The sequence below is a fragment of the Lepidochelys kempii genome, chromosome 15, assembly GCF_965140285.1.
Source record: "Lepidochelys kempii isolate rLepKem1 chromosome 15, rLepKem1.hap1, whole genome shotgun sequence".
In the NCBI taxonomy this organism is placed as follows: Eukaryota; Metazoa; Chordata; order Testudines; family Cheloniidae; genus Lepidochelys; species Lepidochelys kempii.
The window spans coordinates 27,859,468-27,881,334 of NC_136394.1; the positions used below are offsets into that span (position 1 = coordinate 27,859,468).

General features: G+C 38.5%; 1 protein-coding gene across 13 annotated transcripts in view; it reads right to left on the reverse strand.

The window, feature by feature from the left end:
- ATXN2 (ataxin 2) overlaps window positions 1-21,867 on the reverse strand; it is a 71,277-nt gene that overhangs the window by 41,015 nt on the left and 8,395 nt on the right. For 10 of the 13 annotated variants that reach the window (XM_073313279.2, XM_073313285.2, XM_073313277.2 and 7 more), the window contains exons 2-8: window positions 17,264-17,300; window positions 15,012-15,071; window positions 14,170-14,241; window positions 13,714-13,864; window positions 6,555-6,569; window positions 4,183-4,307; window positions 3,011-3,102 (exon numbers count right to left, since the gene is read on the reverse strand). In XM_073313279.2, the coding sequence (XP_073169380.1) occupies window positions 3,011-3,102; window positions 4,183-4,307; window positions 6,555-6,569; window positions 13,714-13,864; window positions 14,170-14,241; window positions 15,012-15,071; window positions 17,264-17,300 (552 nt within the window). Of the gene's footprint in view, window positions 1-3,010; window positions 3,103-4,182; window positions 4,308-6,554; window positions 6,570-13,713; window positions 13,865-14,169; window positions 14,242-15,011; window positions 15,072-16,008; window positions 17,240-17,263; window positions 17,301-17,415; window positions 21,015-21,867 lie in introns of those variants that run through there. The other 3 variants (XM_073313281.2, XM_073313278.2, XM_073313283.2) reach the window with 3 other exon arrangements.

A 21,867-nucleotide genomic window follows, 5' to 3' on the forward strand; every position in this document is an offset into this window, starting at 1 on the left:
TGGTAGATGCTAACTTATAAGACATTCAATTATATTAAGTGAAATAGTCGCATTTTCCCACGAGTGCTGGACGGTTTGCTATCCTGAAGCGTGGCTGAAGCATAAGATTTACAACCAAAAAGATTGAGCCTGTGGTGGGTCCCTGCTGAACAGGGTGGGCTTCAAGTTATGCTGTCTGCCTCGTTCATGAACAGCCTCCACTACTAGGGAATTCAGAGCTGGGTGAAAAAACAGGAAGTCTGATTGTTTCGCTGGAACATATTTTTATCCTCCCTCGAACATAGGCAATGTGGCAGCAGGGCTTTGCCAAACCATCTGAGCGGGCTCCACAAGAACGTCCTTGACTGGAATGGCAATTTTCATAGATGTGGAAGTGTGTAAAATATCTAGGCGTTTATGGTGGGACTCCTCAACCTTCTCCAAGAGAGTCTGCATGTCAGCAATCCACATCATCAGGTTCTGAAACTGCCTGAAGTCATCAGTCATAGGAGGTGGGGGAAGCATGACAGCTTCATCAGAATAGCCTCACGACAGGAGAGGCAACTTTTAAATCACGGGAAGCCTAGCATTCCTGAGCAAAACTGGCAAAAATTTAACCCCTAAAAGGAGAAATCTCTTAACTATACAACTACCTCTATGAATAAAAAAGGGGGGAGCGGGGTGTTTGGTTTTTTTGATAAAACGAAGAGAAGAATTGTTCCACCAACTGTAACACTATAAGGTAAGTAACTATTTGAGAAAAAGCTAAATATTACAGAACAGGCACACAGTAGACTCCATCTCAGGCCAAAGGGGCTTTGCTCACACAGCCCCAGATAGCCTTGGCGCATTCACAGGTCAAACAGGCACAGCTACCAAACATCTCCATCAAAGGTGCAGGTGCCCCTGAAGCGGAGCACCCACAGGGACACTGCTCTAAGAAGAACTTGACACTTCTGCAACAGACACTAAATCATTTAACATCTCTCCCCTTCCAGTCACTAAAATGCTGAGTGAAATCCTGCTTTCCAATTTCAAGCAGAGCTAAAATTAACGTAACAGCTCACACAGCACTTAATCCAAAGACCATCAATGACAGAGCTCAAATGGAGCTGCTGCTACAAACAGAACACAAAATACTACCTTTAGGCCACAACAACTTTTTTTAAATTCTTGACAAAAGGAGTAAGACTTAAACACCTAGACCACAAGGAATTGGTCCTCCCATCAGATAATTTCAGCTCTCAAATATCATGGCACTCTCTCTAGAGCAGGGGTTCCCAAACTACGGTACACTTACCCCAGGAATCAGGTGTAGCCGTGTTAGTCTGGATCTGTAAAAGCATCTAAGAGTCCTGTGGCACCTTATAGACTAACAGACGTATTGGAGCATAAGCTTTCATGGGTGAATACCCACTTCGTCGGATGCATGCCAGGAAGTACCCCAGGAAGTACACAAGACATCTCTGGGGGGTACACAGGAGAAATTGTGTAATGGTGGATTTCCTCTATTAATTATTTTATTTATTGCATTTTCATAATAGGCTACTTAGAGCTTTAAAACTATGGGAATTTATTATATAAAATATGGTAGTTAATTTACATCAAGATGTACCAATGAGAACACAGATACACTGAGGTACAGAGCCCTCACTTCCAATCACCGTACAGCGCGGGTTCAGTTGCCCAGCAACTGTCCATTCTACCTGAGCTCAGAACCTAGTCAGGGGTATTTTCAGTTGTATATGTTGCACTATAACTATATCTGTTTGTAACAGTGAAATATGGACAGATGGCTAAAGACAGGTAGTGTTAAGAAGAACACACAAAGTATCAGTGATGAGAAGGGATGGGATACATGGTCAGCTGGTAGGTCTGGAAGGGGGTATGCAATAAAAAAAAGTTTGGGAACCTCTGCTCTAGACAAAACAAGCTTGTCAAATGGATGTGGAAATCCAGCAGACATTTTAAAAATATGAACATAACTTCTATATGAAAAAATGCCTGTCCATGCAGCACTATTGATGGCAACCTGAGAAGGGGTAGAGAAAGTGCGTTTTCACAGTCTGTATCAAGGAGAGGACCAGTAAAAGTGAAATGAAGGTGAGAGCCAACACACAATTGCCTACCTATGTTAGGCATTACCGAGGTGCCTACCACCTTGATATACAACAGTTTACCAGCACAAAAATCAATCAAAGATGTTTGTTGGCATGTAAGTAGTTTATGAAGTTGTTGAAGAACAGCTGCAAACATAAAATAAGTATTCAAACTCAGGAACAACAGAATCAGACAATGAATCCTTTGTCAGAGACTTTTTTTTTTTAAAACCACATTCAAACAACAGGAATTTAGCATGTTCAAAGAAAGCAAGCCTTCTTCCTCCTCCTCCAACTAAAATCCCCTACAATTTAGTGGAAGAAATACAGAGCCAATTTTGCTTGTGTTGCTCTTGCAATGACTGGGAAACAATGAATTTTTCCCTTGAGATTTAAAGCCATCTTTACTTTTTTCGTCTGCTCCCATAGCTATCTATAGGGGAGACAGACACAAGAGAGATATTTAAAGTTCAAAAAAGTACAGAAGGGTTACAGCAACAGGGTCAAAGTTTTGTTAAATAAGGCTAAGAAAGTTGTGAGTTTTTTCTGGTTCAAAGATTGAGGGGACAGTTTCTTAAAAGTTGCAGTCAGTTGAAGTGCCATTTAAAAAAACAAAACCACACCCCACCCCACCCCAAAACCAAATTTGAGTAGTACTGCAACCCTGGGTGCCACATTGCAACACCACTCATTAAAATTTGGTCCACCCATCCCTCTGCCATGATGGAAGGGCACACAAGCCAAATTTGAGTGAGTGACATTGTGACCTGGCACAGGGAGATCACAACGCTACTGAAATTTGCCCCAATAGTACAAAGTTACAGTGTGTATCATTTGCATTTATCACTTCAGAAAGTAGGTACAAATTCTGCATCTAAATTTATAACCTGAATATTAATACAAATCTAAGAACAAAATATTTTGGAACTTACGTATATGAAGATAAACTGCTGTCATAAGTTGACACTATGCCATAATTTTCTTCATTGTAACGAAACATGTCATTAGGATCCCATCCATTAGACTAGAAGAAAATGAGGTTTATTTTTCAAAATGACACTGGAAACATTTCCCTAAAATTTATGGCTCTTGCCAGAAATTTTAAACTTTTGCCCTTACTCCTGGATTTACCAATCAGATAGTGAAATTATAAACCCAACACAGTATCTAACACATATTTTACCCTCAAAACCCAGTATTGCCGCTAGTGTCTTGTCATTCCCATTTGGCACTATATTATGTACTGGCTTACATTAGCCAAAAGCTTCGATTCCTTTGCAGAAAGTGGCAATCAGATGCATCCATTTCTGAAATATGGAATAGTGTTCCTCCCTGTGGCAAGTACCGGAACTTTTCAAATGCACTATCAACACAAGTATCTAACAGGACATCCTCCTTGATCTCACACAAAAGCAACATAATCTCCCCATTTCTTAGTGAAGTGTTGTGTGCCACAGTAACAGCTTTACTAAGATTTTGTTACTTTTACAAAACATACAGTATGTTTACTACAATATTTTTATAAATATTTAATAGTCGATGACCCAATAAGGTGGATATATAGAAAGAACAGGACCTATTTGAATATTAGTGTTCATAAGGTAAGTGATCTCCGCAACATTACAGAACAAAGATTTCTTGAACCATTATTGTTAGTCTCCTCTAATCTACAATGCTAATTTCTTCTTATTCTTACATATTAAGAACTTTGTGTCCTTTAGTAAAAGGATGCATTATAGCATAGAACTAGTCACTATACCATACACAGCAAATCAAGACAACGTAATAGATGTAGAAACTCATTCAAGACCAGTCTCCATCAAGTAATTCAGGACCCTCAGAGACAGTGTTTCGGCACTTCAATTAACCACCACCACAGTGGTGTCCGAGATTCAGTTATTCCTTTTAAAATTGTAGGAGAAACTGTGATATCCATTGGCAAATGATGAATTTTCATGACAATACATGTTTACACTACACAGCCATGCTACTTAAACAGTTTAGCTTAAACTAAAATTCCATTCTAGATTGAAATTAAGGGACACCATGGGGCAAAACAACCTGTTTTCTAGAAAAATTTCAATGTATAATAAATTTTACTTACAACATCTGTCTCTAAAGCCTCAAGCTCCTCAGTGGTAGTGGTCTCGCCTCCATCCCATGGTTCAAGGTCCTTCTCTTTGTGTTCACCATTTACTTTAACACCAATGGCTGAATCAGTAAAAGCATCTACAATCGAGATGCACATTTGGTTAAACAAAGGAAAACACAATACACACAGATGTTTGAAGAATAACCAAATGTAAATGCATTATAAGTAAAGTACACTAGCATGATCCAAAACTGTCAGAGTTAATATATTGAGAATAAATTCAAAACTAGGATGTGTTAAGACTTCTGTTTCTGAATCGTGTACACTTGTATACAAAATATGTTTTAGTTATGATGCAATTACTTAGTTTCAGCTAAGTGTCAGCTAACACTGAAAACTGAAAGGTAGGCATCAGGAAAGAGTTGTTGTTGCCTTTGATTTAAGAAAAATCAAAGAGCATTAACATTAAGTAGGAATATGCCTTTAATCATATACACTATTGCTTCAAGACAGTAACATCATTGTTCTAAGAGATAAAAATATTCACTGATGTTTTTAACGTACTACTTGAAACAAAAATGCTGTTGAATACAACTATACTCTAACATATTACAGACACCAAAAAACATTGTGCAGATTTACTCACCCCTAAGCCCAGAATGTCTAAGATGTGTCTTAAATTATACCTCCCCTCTTTGACTCAATCTCAGTTTCTTCCATTTGAATGATTACTTGACACCCGTGTTCACACCTTTACAGTCTCTCCATAAAAAAGCCCTGCAATGCTTGGAATTATCCATTAGCTTAATATACCAGTATTACAATGTGAAGCTGCTGAAAACACATTTTTCTAGAAGAAGCTTGTTTAAGTAGCAACTTACCCAAATTACATAAAATTCAAAAACTCTCTACGCACATACAACAACTATAAAACTAGAGAACTAGAAACATATGAAACTGTATTATGAACATACCACTAGGTAGGTGTACTGAGCTACTCCAATCAGTAATTGGATCATGAACTTTTATTTGCAGGCTCATTTATGTTCTATTCAAACCAGACTGTAAGAGTACATTTAAATACTTTATTAAAAATGATGCCATTCAGAATTAAGACAGCCAAGCTTTAATATTTATGAACTAAACAAGCTCAAAGCTGCCTGCAGATTCTTAAATGCATTTTTAAAAAAGGAATTACTTTATAAACCCATTTTTTCATTTTGTAAATGACTTTCAGTCTAGTTTTGAATCAGAACTATATACTTTTCATTACAAAATATACAGATGGAAATAAGCAGTCATTTTGACAGTAAAATCTGGGTTTCTCCTAAGATTTTAGGAAAGGGTAGGAACCAAGCCAATAGATTGTCCCTGAAGTGGAAGAATGCAGCTTTAATTTATTTTGGCAGTGTCTGAAATTGTACTGAAGAGGAACGCACACTGAAGCCATTGTGAGAAGAGTTTACATTTATATAAGAGATTTACTTGGCCACTAATCTGTTACATTTCATCTGCAATCACTGAAGGCATGTTTTAATTAAGGCTGTCAACACAGCCTAACTCTTATTCCAACTTTATCCAGTTTCACAGTCAAATTCTGTGCTTAGATCGCCACAATTTGTTGCGGCAATTATTCCATAACAACATTCAGCATTATGTCTTATAAAATACATACTGAGGTCATATATGGCATAGCAAGACCAAATAGGATACTTGTGAAGGATTAAGCATTTAAGCATAAACAGCTTTGTTAATTAGCAAATACGGTATAAAAATTAAGGAATGTGTATAAAGATAAGACAACTGAATTATATTAGCTTAATATGAAAGTTTCCCCGAACATGAAAGACCCATTAAAGAAAAAGAAACCACATGAGAGGAAAATACCCTGACGGGGGCACGTCACTTTTAGGGCTTGTTATGTGAAAAATTAGTATCAAGTCAGCTTGTAAAATGTCATTGCAGAGTCTGCCAATGAAAGCAATGATAGCACCTTCCTCCTTGAAGGCCGGCACTTTTTAGTGAGGTTATACTTTAACCTGTTACTGCCACCTAGGTTGTGCCTGTAAAGGCACTTGGGCTACTTGAAAGCTGTTCTGGAGCAGAGCAATTTATTTAGTACCATACCACTTTGCAGTTTTGAGACAATATTTTGCATACTGCAAGCAAATAAAATGCAAGAGCTAAAAATCAATTTTCTACAAGGCTCAGAACAAAAAAAAGTAAAATTTTCTAAAAATGATTCTGTGAAATTATGCATGCATGTTTTATAGTGCCATAAATGTGCGAGCAGAGGCATTAAATTTCCATTACATATTATGGAAACAAGAACATTATGAAAAGGCAAGATGCAGAAAAACAGAGTGACCGTTAAAAAAAGTTACCTGTTTCTGAAGGAACTACAATAGATATGGAAAGAGAAAAAAAAAATTGAAAATCAGATAAAAATACACGTTCAATTTTTCAAGTGTTTCACATTACATGGTTAAATTCAGACATGGTTAAACTTCATTTATTAAGTCATGATCATAAATCATTATGAATCCTTTATCTTCGAAAAATATGACAGCCATACGTCTCATTCAAATTTTAATAAACACGTCCCTCCATTCACAGCTCCCTCTATCCCCCCGATTCTGCCTTCTAAAAGCATCTCAGACTATTCTACAAATCTTCAGGGTGAAGAGTTCTGAAAAAGCATCTAAACAGCACCAAGAAAAAAAGATGACCTCATTACTTTCTACTTGTAGAGTATATAAAAAAATAACTTTCAATGTTTATCACTATTAAATACAAAATAAAATGTAAGTGTTACATCAAGCCAAAGTTAAATGGTAACAAGAGAACATGTCTGTTTTTAAAAAAAGCACATTCTCTTGGGATGACTATATTTACCTATATGGCAAAGCAGCAACCTAATGAACTCAATGGCTCCTACATTTGTATGGAGTACAAAATGTATCGTCTCAGATCAAGACATTGAGTGGTCTCCAAACTCACTCTTGGAGTCATTGTTTATCCAAGAGGGAAACCCAGTTTCAAACTGCACCACAGCAGCAACTGGAAAAGTCATTCCCCACAGAATATGGTGAGTATCAGGTAAGACAGTAACCAGGTAGAGAGGGATTTATAACTTTTTGCATGTTATTGAGTCTTCTAGTTTCTACGAAGTGGCCTCAAGAGACAATGCTGAAGTACGCTACTTACAATGTGAATAAATACTACCTGAATGATATTTTATCTATCTTGCCCACCCACTCTTTGTCTTAGATATTGGGGGTGGAGGGAGACAAAAAACATTCAATTGAGCTCTATAAAAAGCTACAAAGGTTAAAGGGAAAAAGTATGCTGTCTGATGAAGTTTACAGAACTAGCAGCAGCCTCTAATCTACAAATTACATAATTTGTAAGTGTTTAAAAACAGTAACATATAGTTGTGTATAGTCATCCTTATCAAGATGATTAATATCAGAATCCAGTACTATTATGAAGCAATGCAGAGGCACTGTTTTCACCAATGCCTCACGTTGGACACATTTTCATCAAGTTACAAAGCATGGCTCCACAAGCTTCACCATCAGGATGGATCTCAAATGCGAAAAATACAGTTACTCTTAAGGCAAACCCATACTGAAAAAAACCTGACTTCTAGTCACATGACTCCAATCTCATGTGCAGCCTCCGAACAAACTTTATATGAGAGAGAGAGAGAGAGAGAGAGAGAGAGAAAGACAGACACACAGACAGACAATTGAAGCTCATGTGACTCCTTGCAGAAGAATCCCAATAATATGCCACGTTCACTTACTTCACTGAAGGCAATCTGACAATTTTGATAGCTTAGGTTAATTTAGAAAGCCACATGGAGAACATGAAGCAGTAATCTAAAAGCTAAATAAGTACACACAGGACACTGAGGTAAAAAACAAACAAGAAGTGAGTTAGCAAAGTTAATGAGCAACTGAACATTCTGGAAAACGAGAGAAAAGCAAAGAATTCCTAAAACAAAAAAGTGCTCTTATTTTTTGATGAGTGTTAACATGGAAGACAGTCGAATACATGGAGTGCTGCTACAAATGTCAATCTGCAGCATGGTAACCAACAGGACTGTGAAACATGCTTAGCATCTATTGTATATGGCACTTCATATCACCAAAGCACTTCATGAACTATTCCCATGACACTTTGAGTGAGAGAGTGAGTGAGAGCGAGTGAGAGAGAGAAAGACAAGTCCACAATCAATCCCATTTTATACCTGTTAAGACTGAGGCAAAGAGATTAAGTAATTAGTGGATTTAGGCAAGTGAAGCCAGTAACAGCTGGAGATGTAACAGTTCCTGGCTAGTCCCATGCTACCTCTCTGACCTGATGAGGACACAGAATCCTCACCAGGGCACTAGAGTTTTAGCATTCAAATGCTTTTCTTTCCTGTTTTGAATCCTGCAACTGAGCAGTAAAGAATCTCAATGGCATTCCTTTCTCCACATGGCAAAATTGTATGGTATGCAAAGATAAGAGATATATATACACATGTTCTGAGAAGCTTCAGATTAATATGTTCTTGAACAAGTTAGAGACAAGCTTGTCAGGGATAGAGAGTGACTAGGGAGATTAGCATGAAATGTTTCATTTGCTCTTGTTTTCATGAATAAGTAGGTTCTAAGTTGTTAGATGCATATTCTAATTATTGCCCCATAAGCATGACCGGGAGGTTCAGATTTTACTAAACCAGTGTGCTTTATAGTCCACTGACGTTCAAATTACTTCTCAAACTGAAACCAAGTTTGCTTTTGCTTGAAGTAAATTGTGGTTTTAGCTTAAATGTTTTAAGAGTAACAACTCTGCTGTGTATTGTCCCTGCCTATTACTGACTTTTTTGGGGGGGCGGGGCGGGGGGGGGAGAGGGAAGAGATTTAATGATGAAACAAAAGCCTGCCACGGTTTACAGACGACGACCCTGGCGACCACCCTTTCTGCGAGTGCTGTCAGAGGGGATGGGGGTGACATCCTCAATGCGCCCAATCTTCATTCCAGAACGAGCGAGAGCTCCGAGGGCCGACTGGGCACCAGGTCCAGGAGTCTTGGTCCCATCTCCACCTGTAACTCACAGCTTGATGTGAAGGGCAGTGATGCCCAGCTCCTTGCACAGCTGGGCAACATCCTTGGCTACCAACGTAGCAGCATAGAGCAAAGACTCGTCTCTGTCGGCCTTCACCTGAATACCACCAGCCACTTGGCAGACGGGTTCCTTGCCAGAGAGATCAGTTACATGGACAAAAGTGTCATTGAAGGAAGCAAAGATATGGCAGACGCCAAACATGTTTTCCCCTTCGGCAACCTGCGGTCCCAGAGCATCAAAACAAGCTACCACCACTGCACAGTTACATTTCTTTCCTTTGTTCATATTATGCCTACTGCCATTCCCCTGCTGACACAGTTGGTCTGGAAGGATGCCACCTCCACCATTACACTCCCCCAAAAGAACTTAATAGCTATTTCCCTTTGCTTTTTTATATTTTAAACTGGTGGTACTAGCTCGGATTTACAGCACTGTCGAAGTACTGTAAACAAAACACTTCAGAATCCTGCAGTTGGAGTAGCAGAACCCACCCTCTTGAATTACTTTCTCTTAAGAGGGAAGCCAATCAGCCACATCTGAGCCTTGTTCCAATTTAAAACATGAGAGCTGGCACTGCAAGCTGGCATTTTAAATCAAGACAGCTTTTAGGACTACAAGAAATGCTGGAAGAGACTCACTCTGCTGATCCATAAATGCAAGGTAGTGGGAAGCTGCTGAAAAGTGTACATGAGCCTGGTCTGAATCTAAGTACTCTGTAGTCTGCTATCTAAGTATTTAGGAATAGAGAGTTGCCTAATGGTCACCTATTACTGAAGTTCTGTTTTGCATATTAAGGGCTGGATTTTCAGCCTTTGGATTCTACAAGCACAACCTGTACCCATACTTGGCAGGTACTTGTGACAAAGGCTATGAATAAGTACAAATAGCTTCATATTTATTTCCTTGTGCATATTCATTTACAGAAGCTAAAAAGGGAAGCAGCCTGACTGTCTTGAGCTGCCCAGTCAGCTTTATTCATCAAGCTACCCACACAGAATAAGGCCCTAATCCTGCAATGGGATGCGTTGGCACCAACCCTTTCACCTACAGAGTTCTACTGTAGCCAACGGGAGTCCACATGGGCATAGAAGCCAACATGAGCTCATACAGACTTTTTAAAAATAAATTGGTAATGAGCCCACTGCAACCAACCTCTTACCTTTCTTCCCTACTTCAAAATTTCTGTAGTCTGTAAGCATTCCTCTCAACTGCACAGTCTGAGACTCAATCATTTCCCCTAGCTGCCATGGTATATTAGAATATGCCAGACACTAGAATTATTGGGCACTAGTAATGTACTAGAAAAAAGAGTTGTTTTAACAAATGATCTATTGGCATCACAGGGAAAAATGAGTAGGGAAAGGAAATTGTTATTTGCCAGTGGAGCAGACGGACTTTTACCAATAAATTGGAAAGAACCCTGTAGACGGAAAAAGAGAATATGGTAAGCCTACTTGCACTCTAGCTTTTGTTACCTGTCTAGGCCCTAAAGACTCCACTTATCAAACACCACATCTGCCACACCATTCAGCCAAGGTGATAATTTCAGCTGGCTCTTTCACTAAAGATTCCCCATTTCCAGGCAAGAAACCTGCATGGCTCCTGTAGAAAGCCTTGAATATGACCAGAAATGGACTGAGCTGTCCCATTCTTCCACCTCCAATATCAGCTTAGAGTTGAGACAGTTTCTGTCCTATCCACTTTGACAGGAAGAATCTTCTGTGGGATGATTGGTTATGACATAGCAGATTTAGGGATAATATCAAAATTCTCTTCACCGTTCTCAGTTCTGTGGACCATGGTCTTTGGGGCTACTCTAAGGCTCAGAACCATTGTTTAACTGCACTTCCAGATTACAAAACTCCACAGAAGCAGAACAGAATATGCATGTACAGAGGTAAAAATCCACAGGATTGAAGAGGAGACTGGCTTTTACCGAATCAGGATACAGCTACAGAATTTTAGAACTAAGACCTCATGAAGGGAACATTTGTCTGAAGCTTTCTGGGGAGTGCTATTAGACCCTGAACATTTTTTTAGACACTACTCCGCTACATGCAAAGACTGCCAGCTGAGCCTGTCCTGCAACATAGCAGAGATGTCACCTGAATGAAAGGGCCATTTCTTTAAAAACTGAGCTCCCTTTCACTCTGGCCAGACTGTCCACTAACTAATTACTTCACAGCAGAGAGTTCAAGAGCTAGGCAGAGCTTTAAAAAACTTTGTTGGCTTCTGGACATGTTCTTTTGAAATCTACAGAATTTAGTTGGCTGTGTTTTATATCACACATAGTGTTGTCAAAATTAACTAGGCTCTACAATGGATACATTTTCAGTACAATACTAAAGGGGAGCATAGCTGCGCCAAGAAACTCCTATAACACTAACCTTTAGCTTTCACTGTGAACTGCAGGTGCCTGTCTGACACTACAAACCAAGAAAAACCTTAAGTTATTTTTTAAAAACAGATGGCCTACAATTCCTGTATGTCCATAAGCATGCATTACTCCCTGGGAGTCTATGTTTATTATTCATCTACTTATTTCTCAAAGGAGTTTACTATTTCTTTCAAATTTGCAAGTGTGATCACAAGGTTCACTTACTCCTACAAATACCATCCTGGTACTATTCCTCTTAAGACACCATGGAGAGGATATGAATATTCCACTACAGATCATCATGCATTGCAGCCATCTCTGATCTACCTTGCTCCAAATCTCTATAGGTTCGTCCAAGTTCTCAGAGGTAAACTCTGATCTCAAAGTAGTTGAATCTAGTATTTCCAAAGTTTCTTTATTCTCAGAGAGATTCTATCCAATAACCACATGTAGCAGGTGACCTTGTAGTCTGAGGCAGCTGCTCCTCCTCAAATACTTCCTATCAATGAAAGATACCTGGCAGGAGATCAGGAGGAAGAGAAGTAACAGAATCTACACCACTCTGCTTGCTGCAAGGGTCTGAATTATTAGCCTGAGGGCCCAACTCTCATTTATGCTAAGGGCACTTTACACTCATCTGGAAGAACTTGCACTTAAAGTTCTGTACTTCACTGCCCCATGTGCTTGGACCGTGTACCTTCCCCTAAAAAGGTAGGGTCTTTCAAAAGCCTGGAATCAGCAAGCCTCTATTCTTAGGATTAACATGGTAGGTCAGAGGGCATTAAAGCAGATCCTCCTGTTATGTCTCTTCTACATCACAGATGCGTAGAAATCCCATGTCTGGGTGGTCTCTTCAGCAATAAATCCCAGGCAGTTGTGGCAAACACATCTAACCTACCAGTGATACCCGCTGAGGCCTGCCAATGTACAAGCTCTGCAGGTGGTGCACTTGTAGTTTTGTTTCACTGCACAAGAAGGAATAGACTGCCTTTCTTCTTTTGTGGTCCAGCAAAGTGAGGACTCGTTAAGCAAACAAAGGAGACCTTAGAGATTTGCTATAAACAGAGAAAAACCCTTCAAAAGAAGCAGAGCTGCCTGACCTGTGAACATCGTAGACACCAAAAAATATCTAAAGTCTTGGAGGCTGCACAGTAGAAAGAGAAGAAAGAAAAAGACACAAAAAGTCTGTGACTAGCTGTCAGGTGCCTGATATTCTATAATATTATTAACCATTTCTGGCAGTTACAGACAAAACCATGGCTTGAAATATTAAGGTCATTTTTGTCTCAGGTCCAGCTGGATTCTTTTATATTTTTTAAAATCTGAACTATAAAGCTGTATGCAGTTGATAAGAAATAAAAGTGAGTTATTTATATACAGAGATGGGTTCTTCCTAAGAAAAAACTCATAATTTGAGCTTTTTACTCTCCACTTGTTTGCAGCAGTTCTTAGGATTTTGAAAAGAGAATGCTTTCTAAGCAAGCATGTTCAGAGACAAATCCTAATTTTTGACTAAGAGGACTTCAAAGACCACATTACTTCTGGAAGAATGCAATACATTTTAAAGTATTTATGAATTCATGGATTCTCATGTAACATTAAAGTGCCTACTAAAACAAATGCAAACAAACCATCCACATTTGTAAGAAAATCTAGCAATTTCTGTGAATAAATTACTTCATTTTCTAGAGAACCAGTAACATCACATTTGTTAATACTTCTGGAAGTTAACTTTTCAGACAACATAAAATTACTGGCAATGTTTAGCCAAATTTTTAAATCTGAGCGCCTAAAGTTAGGCTTCAACATACATATATTTTTAAGCACCTAAATAAAAGTGGACTGATTTCAAAAAGGTGCAGAGCACCTGCACCTCCTATTGACTTCAATGAGATCTACAGGTGCTCAGCATTTCTGAAGAGTCTTATTCAGGTGCTTACATTTGGTTTTCAGAGCCTAACCCAAAGCATCAAGATTTAAAATGTTTACCTTTATGATGTAAAGCTATACCCAATTTTAAAAAGCCATTTAAAATACAGAAACGTACCTCTCCTTGCATAATTGGTATCCATATCTTTAAACTGCACCATAACAAAATCTGAAGACTTGAACAAGATACTCTCTAATATGTCTTCCCGTTTTGGCCCCAGACTGGATTCTTCAGGTTTTCGATGAGCAGCATCAAGCACTAAATCACACTAACATTAAAAATACAAGTGACTTTGAATCTAAATATTTAATTTAATAATAAATATTGTGACAATTGAACAATTAATTACTTGTTAACAACCTACACAACAAGATTTGCAACAAGTATTAGGCATATTTCCCATAGTGAAGAACTTCAAAATGAAGCTGCTTGTGGGCAATTCCCAAACTGAGACAGGCTAGATCTGAATAAACTTATTAAGAATTATTTGCTTTACTATACTAACGAGTAGTAAATCAGTGAGCTTTGTAGAAAACTGATCAGAAAGAAAACAAAAACAAAAAAAAAAGTTACCTTAGGACTGTAGGTTTTAAAAACTCCTTCATATATACCTCCGTTTTTCACCTGTACTTCACATTTGGATCCCTAAAATGTAAGACGAAAAAAATCAAAGAAGTTCTCTCACTCTGGCATAAAGACTGTCAAGTGACATTTGAGTGCTTTTTTCTACACTTGTGTCTTTATGTATTTAATGTGAAGGGCTCAATTTTCAGCCAGGCCTCTACCCAATCACCATTTCCATACATTCACAAACACGCACCTATGCTTTGCAGATGCAAACACCTGTGTGCACTCAAGTTTGTCCTAATGGGGTCTGAAGTTGTCAGTTCAACACTTGTGTGCCATAAATGTTTACAATTGTTCAAGTGCACATGCAAGTTTTTGCAAGAGCAAAGTGTGCGCACGTATACATGCAAGGGGAGGGCGGAGGCTGAAAGCTTACCCAAAGTATCTAGCAGCAAGAATGTGGGACTGCCTGGGTGATTCACTTCTTATTTTCACCATGTCAGCATTTTCCTCAAAACATAACTTTTTTGGTGTGCTATAGACAGACTTAATGATTTTTAAACTGCCATTTATTTCACTCATTCAAAATCTATCCTAAGATGGCAAAGTCAAAAGAAGTAGGGTTGTGGGAAGAAACATACTATACCCATCACAAGCAACTTGCAACTTTCTAAACTAAAAAGAAACAGATAGTCACCACTGTGGTTCTTAATGGTTAAATCTTGGCACAAGCTATCCGCTGTGCTAATTTAAAGGCTCTCAATTAAGCTGCGGTTAGTTTAATATTTTATAATTAATTCTGTATCAACATCTCTAGAGATGTTTACTCTCCTGTCATGACAACTTACAACAACTGATGTAAGTATGTGAACCATTCTCATGTTTGCATAGATGCCATCAAAAGAAATCTGAAAGATAAAAAGCTTGTATCAGAAAGCAAAAAAGCAGAACTATTCACCACAACAATTCAAATGAGGTTATGGAAGGACTGCCAGCTTCAATTACTACAAAACTGAACATACCAGTTTGTAAGAGCATGTGGATCAAATACCTTGCTCAGGGCTTGCCAACGTAAATTTAGTTAGCAACAACCTGGAGTGTGAATCTACTAGCCTGCTGCACACTGCTGACATGCACTAACAGTGCCTCAGTGCACTCTGATCTACTCCTTTTTCAAAGCAGGGTAGATCAAAGTGCACCAAGAAACTGTTCGTGTGAGGCAGGCTAGCATGGGGCAGATTTACACCCCAGCTTCATGTGAACTACATACTCCTGTAGACAAGGGTAAAACACAAAATTCATTAATTCACAGGTCACTAGTTGACTCAATGCCAACAAAGGAATCAAGCCTCTCCATCATCCAAAAAACCTCAAACCCCTCCCAAACATGCCTTGCTATCATTGCCCTCCAGTTTAAGACTACAGGCTGTTGGTGCAAATACCTCAACTGCCATCCAAGAAAGAGAGCTGCTTTAGCTAAAAGCCTGTTGATATACCTTCTCTCCCCCCTCCATTTCAGGGACTACCTAACAGACCCAGGTTTAGGGTGACCAGATAGAAAGTGTGAAAAATCAGGACGGGGTGGGGCGTAATAGGCGCCTATATAAGTAAAAGCCCCGAATATCAGGACTGTCCCTATAAAATCGGGATATCTGGTCAACCAACCCCAGTCATATTAGCAGCAGTTAAAAGCATCAAATTATAAATTCCCAAGACGACGACAGAACATATTCTAAATAAACCAAGACTAGATTTACAATCGTATCAAAATCTAAGATCCTAAGCTAGGCAACCCCACCAAATATCAAGCATGATGCTAGATTTATTGGATTTGCACTTGCATACATTAAGTGATGAGAATGTGCGCATGGTGCGACATCTCTCCTCTTTCCCTGCCAGCTTCATTCTTGTGAGCCAACAGATGCTGAAACAGATGAATACCCCATCATATTTTGAGCTTGTCAACTGACTGCATCTCTTTTAGGATGTGTCAAACTGTTGAGTTTAATCCAGTTATGCCGATGTATTGAAGTATATGTTTTATGACATCACCCATTGTTCTTAGAAACCATCTTTAGAGGTTCATACTTCAATATTTGTTAGTGTGGGTGATTTAAAGACATCAAACACAAAACAGTTTGTTTAGCTTTAGCCTCTCAGACAAAGTATATGAAGTTTGAAGGGACAAGGGGAAATTGTGTGCTTTACTGTTACTATAAAGACACTTTTCTATCTGTAAAAATGATGCACTAGGTATAACCTTAGCCATTTCAAGTCACCCTCTCCCCCTACAAAAAAATTAAACAATTGAATTGCCCTCAAAACCCGCACCATATCAAAGTTGTACACATACATGCTTTTAGGGAAGGGCTTACCAAAAGGTGTCTGAGGCAAAGTTTAACATAATTTTTGTTTCACTAGAACTCCAAATGTGTAGAACTATATAACTATGCTAATTTGTAGAACATTTTTCAGAGCTGTACGGAACTTGTAATAACCAAAACTAAACTCCCAGTTTAAGAGAGAAATTAGACCAACCTTATCAATAGTGCTAAAACATTTGCTACTTTTGTTCAACCCAGTGATGTCTTGAACTAGCTTTAGACTTCTCCACTTAAGGGAGGGACTAACATTACAGGCCTCAAATAGGAATGAATATGTAGCCATTGCCATGAGTAACACCTATATAGGTACTACTATGCACGTGTATGATGCAGTTGCCAAGAATATACAGAAAACAGAGTTACACAGCCACAGATCTATATTTTATAGGTAAGTGCTTTGTTTGGGAGACTACTAGAATTAAATGAATGCAAGGCCCTAAATTTCAAGAGAGTCACTCAATGTTTGATCAAATGTTTTCTAACAGTGTCTGTGAAAATGGCTAGAATATCCACAAAGGTATTAAAACCAAGAGATATTTGACAATTAAGACAGTTTACTGTCTGCTATTCTCAAATTACCTATCTACAATGACCCAAAATATTAGAGATTTAAGTTTGTTTTCCTGAAACAAGAGTTGAAATTTTCAAGTTGTTAGATATTAAATTTCCATGCAAAGCAACATAGTACTATGAGAAACAATGAAATATGTACTTACTGTAGGCTGAGGTGGCCCTTTGCCACTGCTGCGACCTCTGAAATTATTAAATATGTATCAGATTCAATAGAAACAAGACAATAAGATTGCTGAAATTAGACATCACTTGAACTCAAGTATTCAGGGAAACTGGCTGAGTACAGGAAACCTACCCAGATTACAGGTGTTGGAGAAAAAATATCAATCTCAAAGAGGAAGAAGCGTTTTATCCCAATAAAGTTTCCCTTACATCTTTTAAAAAAAAAAAAAAAAGCAAAGATAAATATTAAAGCTCCTCTAACATTTTCCTCTATCAAGAGAAAACCTAATTTAGAATCATTTTACTAATCTTAAAAAGATACCATTTCTACATCTACAACAGACCAAGGAACATAGCAGTGAAGGAACATTTCTAAATCAATTTCACTTTAAGACGTGTTACCTCTTAAATACTAGCCCTTTTTTTACTTAAGTTATCATGTATTTATGACCAAGTGCTATGTGTCACAAAGGTAATTATTTGACGTTTCAAATTATAGAGTCAAGTACCACTGCAGAGTCATAACTGAGAATACTAACGTACATCCAGAAACAGAAGTGGCAACTTTATAAGCAAATAAGTGTGAATTATAGCATTTTTATTCTACTAAAAGGCGCTGATACCATAGTACTCTAGAATAAAGCATAGCAATATTACAGATATTACACGTGTATCTAAGATTGTAAAAAAGTTTTTGTATTTAATAAATTTTATTTTGAAACAGTATTATCACAAAATGCACATGCCCATGAGAATAGTGTTCTGGTTTCATGTTAAGCCACAACTTTTGCATTTCTGACTTCAGACTTCTAATTTTATAACCTTAATGTTACATAATGTAAGTTTTTTGCATTTTAATCTGATCATCTTGCCTCCTGCCACCCCAAAGAAAAATTCTGGAGGCTATTTAGATTAGAGGAATTTGAAAGGCACTTTCTCTCTGTGGTGATCCCAAACTCAGAAAGTGTTCATTCTAAAGTTCAAACAGCTTTCAATCCTGAATCTGTTTCTGCACTGAAATCTGTATGAGGTGAGATATAAACTATGAAGACACTGTCAGTAGTAAAATAAATTGGAATGCCTAATATTAAACATTAACTGTGCAAAACATGAGTTTCTAAAACGTTAGAATTTGTTTTTCTGTAAATAAAAAAGGATCTGAATAGCCATTCTGAAAATCTGGTACTACTATATTGGGCAGTTCATTATATAAGAGTCAGAAAGCAACTTGCTATACTTAAAAATGAGAGACTTTTCACCCTTCCAAAACTAAAACAAAATCCAGAACAGCTAACCATTTTTTCTTCAAACATTTACAAAAATAAAGGCCAACGTCAACTACAGAAAATGTCAGGCCCAAAACTAAAGCTTATGCTTTATGCAACTCAAAACAAGGGATTATGGAAGTGTCTCGAACCTATAGCAGACACTACCAGGCACCAGCTATAGGCGAGAGTCTGTCTGGCATTAGACCTGCATAGCAGTAACAAGCACTTCTATAGTGCTTTTGAATTACACTCAAATTACTTTACAAAGTGATATAAAGCATAAGATGTTCATATGTAGAAAAAGATCTACATTTCCAACATTAAGAAAAAAGTTGACTGAATATTAGCACTTCTGAGTCCATGTGTTTACCTTTTATAGAGCTGCATAAAAAAAAACGTGAAAGAATTTGCAACTATCTGAATAAGGACTTGTCTACATAGGGAATCTGGCTGGAATCGCTATTCTGCAATAGCTCCCTCATGTGGACACTCCTAAGGCTCATCTATGCTACAGGGACTACAGTGGTCTATAGTACTGCTATTATGCCACCATAACCCCATAGTATAGATGCAGCCCACAGTGACAGAAGGGGTTTTTCCATTGCTTTAGGTATCCACCTCCCCGAGTGGTGGTAGCAAGGCTGATGGAAGAATTCTTCTATTGATCTAGTTGCATCTACACCAGGGGTTAGGTCACCATAGCTATAGCACTCAGAAGTGTGAATTTCACATATCTCTGAGCTATGCCAATCTAAAAATTTAACTGTAGACCAGACCTTATTCTGGAATAAGGGTGTCCATGCAGGGAGTTATTCCAGAATAGCTGTGGCACTTTAAAATTCACACCCAGTCTTCTTTCAGAATAACTTCCTCATGTAGACAAGTCTTAAATTCCTAGTGCCAATTTAAAAGGTACCAGCATACAAATAATTTTCCAACTGTCTTACGTATTCCATATTTGGCACATTTGAAGAATGAAATCTTCTACACTGGAATATATTGTGTAATATCTTTCTGAATCATAGTAATAGTCCCTTTTGGCCTTAAAGTCTATGTTAGGTCAATTGCACATGTAACCACACAAAAAGCACAAGTACTGGTGGTCCTACAAGTACCTAGAATCACACATTTCCTGAAAAGTGATACTGAATGCAAAGGTAGCTGCTCACGAGTAGCCCTACAGGTTCATCACTGTGATAAAATGTCACAGATTCAGTGTTTTTTGGTCTGTCCAAGACTTCTCTTTGTATTAAGAAGAAGAAGGGGAAGAGGAAGACTCTGAACTGTTGGCTGCCCTGTTTAAAATATAAGCTTCTAGAGCAGCGGTTCTCAACCCACGGCCTGCTGCGGGCCAATCAGCACACAGCTGTGGCTAATGTGACATCCTCAGGACCATACAGGTAGTATATATATTGTGTGGATGCAGCCCACATAGCACACAGAGAGCTGCATATGCGGCCCACAATGGTAAATAGGTTGAGAACCACTGTTCTTGAGGCATGACTTCATCCTTCTTTCTGTTTTACACAGCCTCACGCATACTGATGATGCCCCATAATTAGTAATAAAATACAGGTCATTCAGAAGACAAGCTGCCCAATTAGTTTTCAGAAGTCTAGTGAAACATCATAAACCAGGGAAGTAAATAAAAGTTTATTTGCATGAGTTCTCCGCCTCTCCATTAGCATCACAAAATAGTGCCACGCACTTTATTTTGAGCTTTGGTTACAAGTAGCTGACTAGATTAATCACTTGTCAAACTACATGCTGTGGCATGGTGAGCCCTTCATGTTCCCGTAACATAGGAACATCCATCTGTGCCACTCATGCAGAAGGCAAAAAAGTGATGTAATCAGAGGTGAGAGCTCCATGAAAGAAGCTATAGCTGAGTTTTCATTGTGCTCTATTACACTAATGTTCAAAACATTTAACTTTTAAACATTACAGAAAAGTCAGACAGCTGACTCAACCAGCCTCAAAGCAGGCTAGAAATTAGCTTGGAGATTCTTCACCAGACCTCTTTTGTTGGTGTCAAGAGTCATTTTAGTAACCTGGATGCCTCCAACATTTAAAAGTCACCATCACAGCTGAAAAGATTAAGAAATCACAGTTTTATTCTAGTAAGAAGTGCTTCTTAGCCTATAAGCTTTTAGGCTGCTGGACTGAGCAAAATGGTTGCAGTTTTTCTTTTAACATTTTCAGTGTGCGCGAAGTTATAAATTCCACATCTGCTGCAGCACTTCCATTAACAAAGTTACTGTTTTTTCCTTTGTTTCTGTAGCAATGGTCCTCAGCAAAAATTCTCCTTGTCCTCACTAGCAGTAATTTCTCAAATTCTAAATTGGTTCAAGAGTTAGATTAACTATTGGGTTTTCGCCTACTGCATTATGAGCTACTAGATACCTTTCTGAATCATACTTCTTGTTTTCAAGCTACATCTTAAGCCCTAAGGAACAGGGGGGGGGGGGGGGGGGGGGAATTCACCAAGATTTTATTAAAAAGAAAAGGTGTACTTGCGGCACCTTAGAGACTAACAAATTTATTTGAGAATAAGCTTTTGTAAGCTACAGCTCACTTCATCGGATGCGGCCCAAAGTGGAAAATATAGTGGGGAGATTTATATACACAAGAGAACATGAAACAATGGGTGAACTCCACTAGTCATCACCTTCAGCCCCCAACTAAAACCTCTCCAAGCATCATCGAGGATCTACAACCTATTCTGAAGGACGACCCATCACTCTCACAGATCTTTGGAGACAGGCCAGTCCTTGCTTACAGACAGCCCCCCAGCCTGAAGCAAATACTCCCCAGCAACCACACAACAGAACCACTAACCCAGGAACCTATCCTTGCAACAAAGCCCGTTGCCAACTGTGTCCACATATCTATTCAGGGGACACCATCACAGGGCCTAATCACATCAGCCACACTATCAGAGGCTCGTTCACCTGCACATCTACCAATGTGATATATGCTATCATGTGCCAGCAATGCCCCTCTTCCTTGTACACTGGCCAAACTGAACAGCCTCTACGTAAAAGAATAAATGGACAGAAATCAGACATCAAGAATTATAACATTCAAAAACCAGTCGGAGAACACTTCAATCTCTTTGGTCACTCAATACAGACCTAAAAGTGGCAATTCTTCAACAAAAACTTCAAAAACAGACTCCAACGAGAGACTGCTGAATTGGAATTAACTTAGGCTTGAATAAAGACTGGAAGTGGATGGGTCATTACACAAAGTAAAACTATCTCCCCCTCCCCCCATTCCTCAGATGTTCTTGTCAACTTCTGGAAATGGCCCACCTT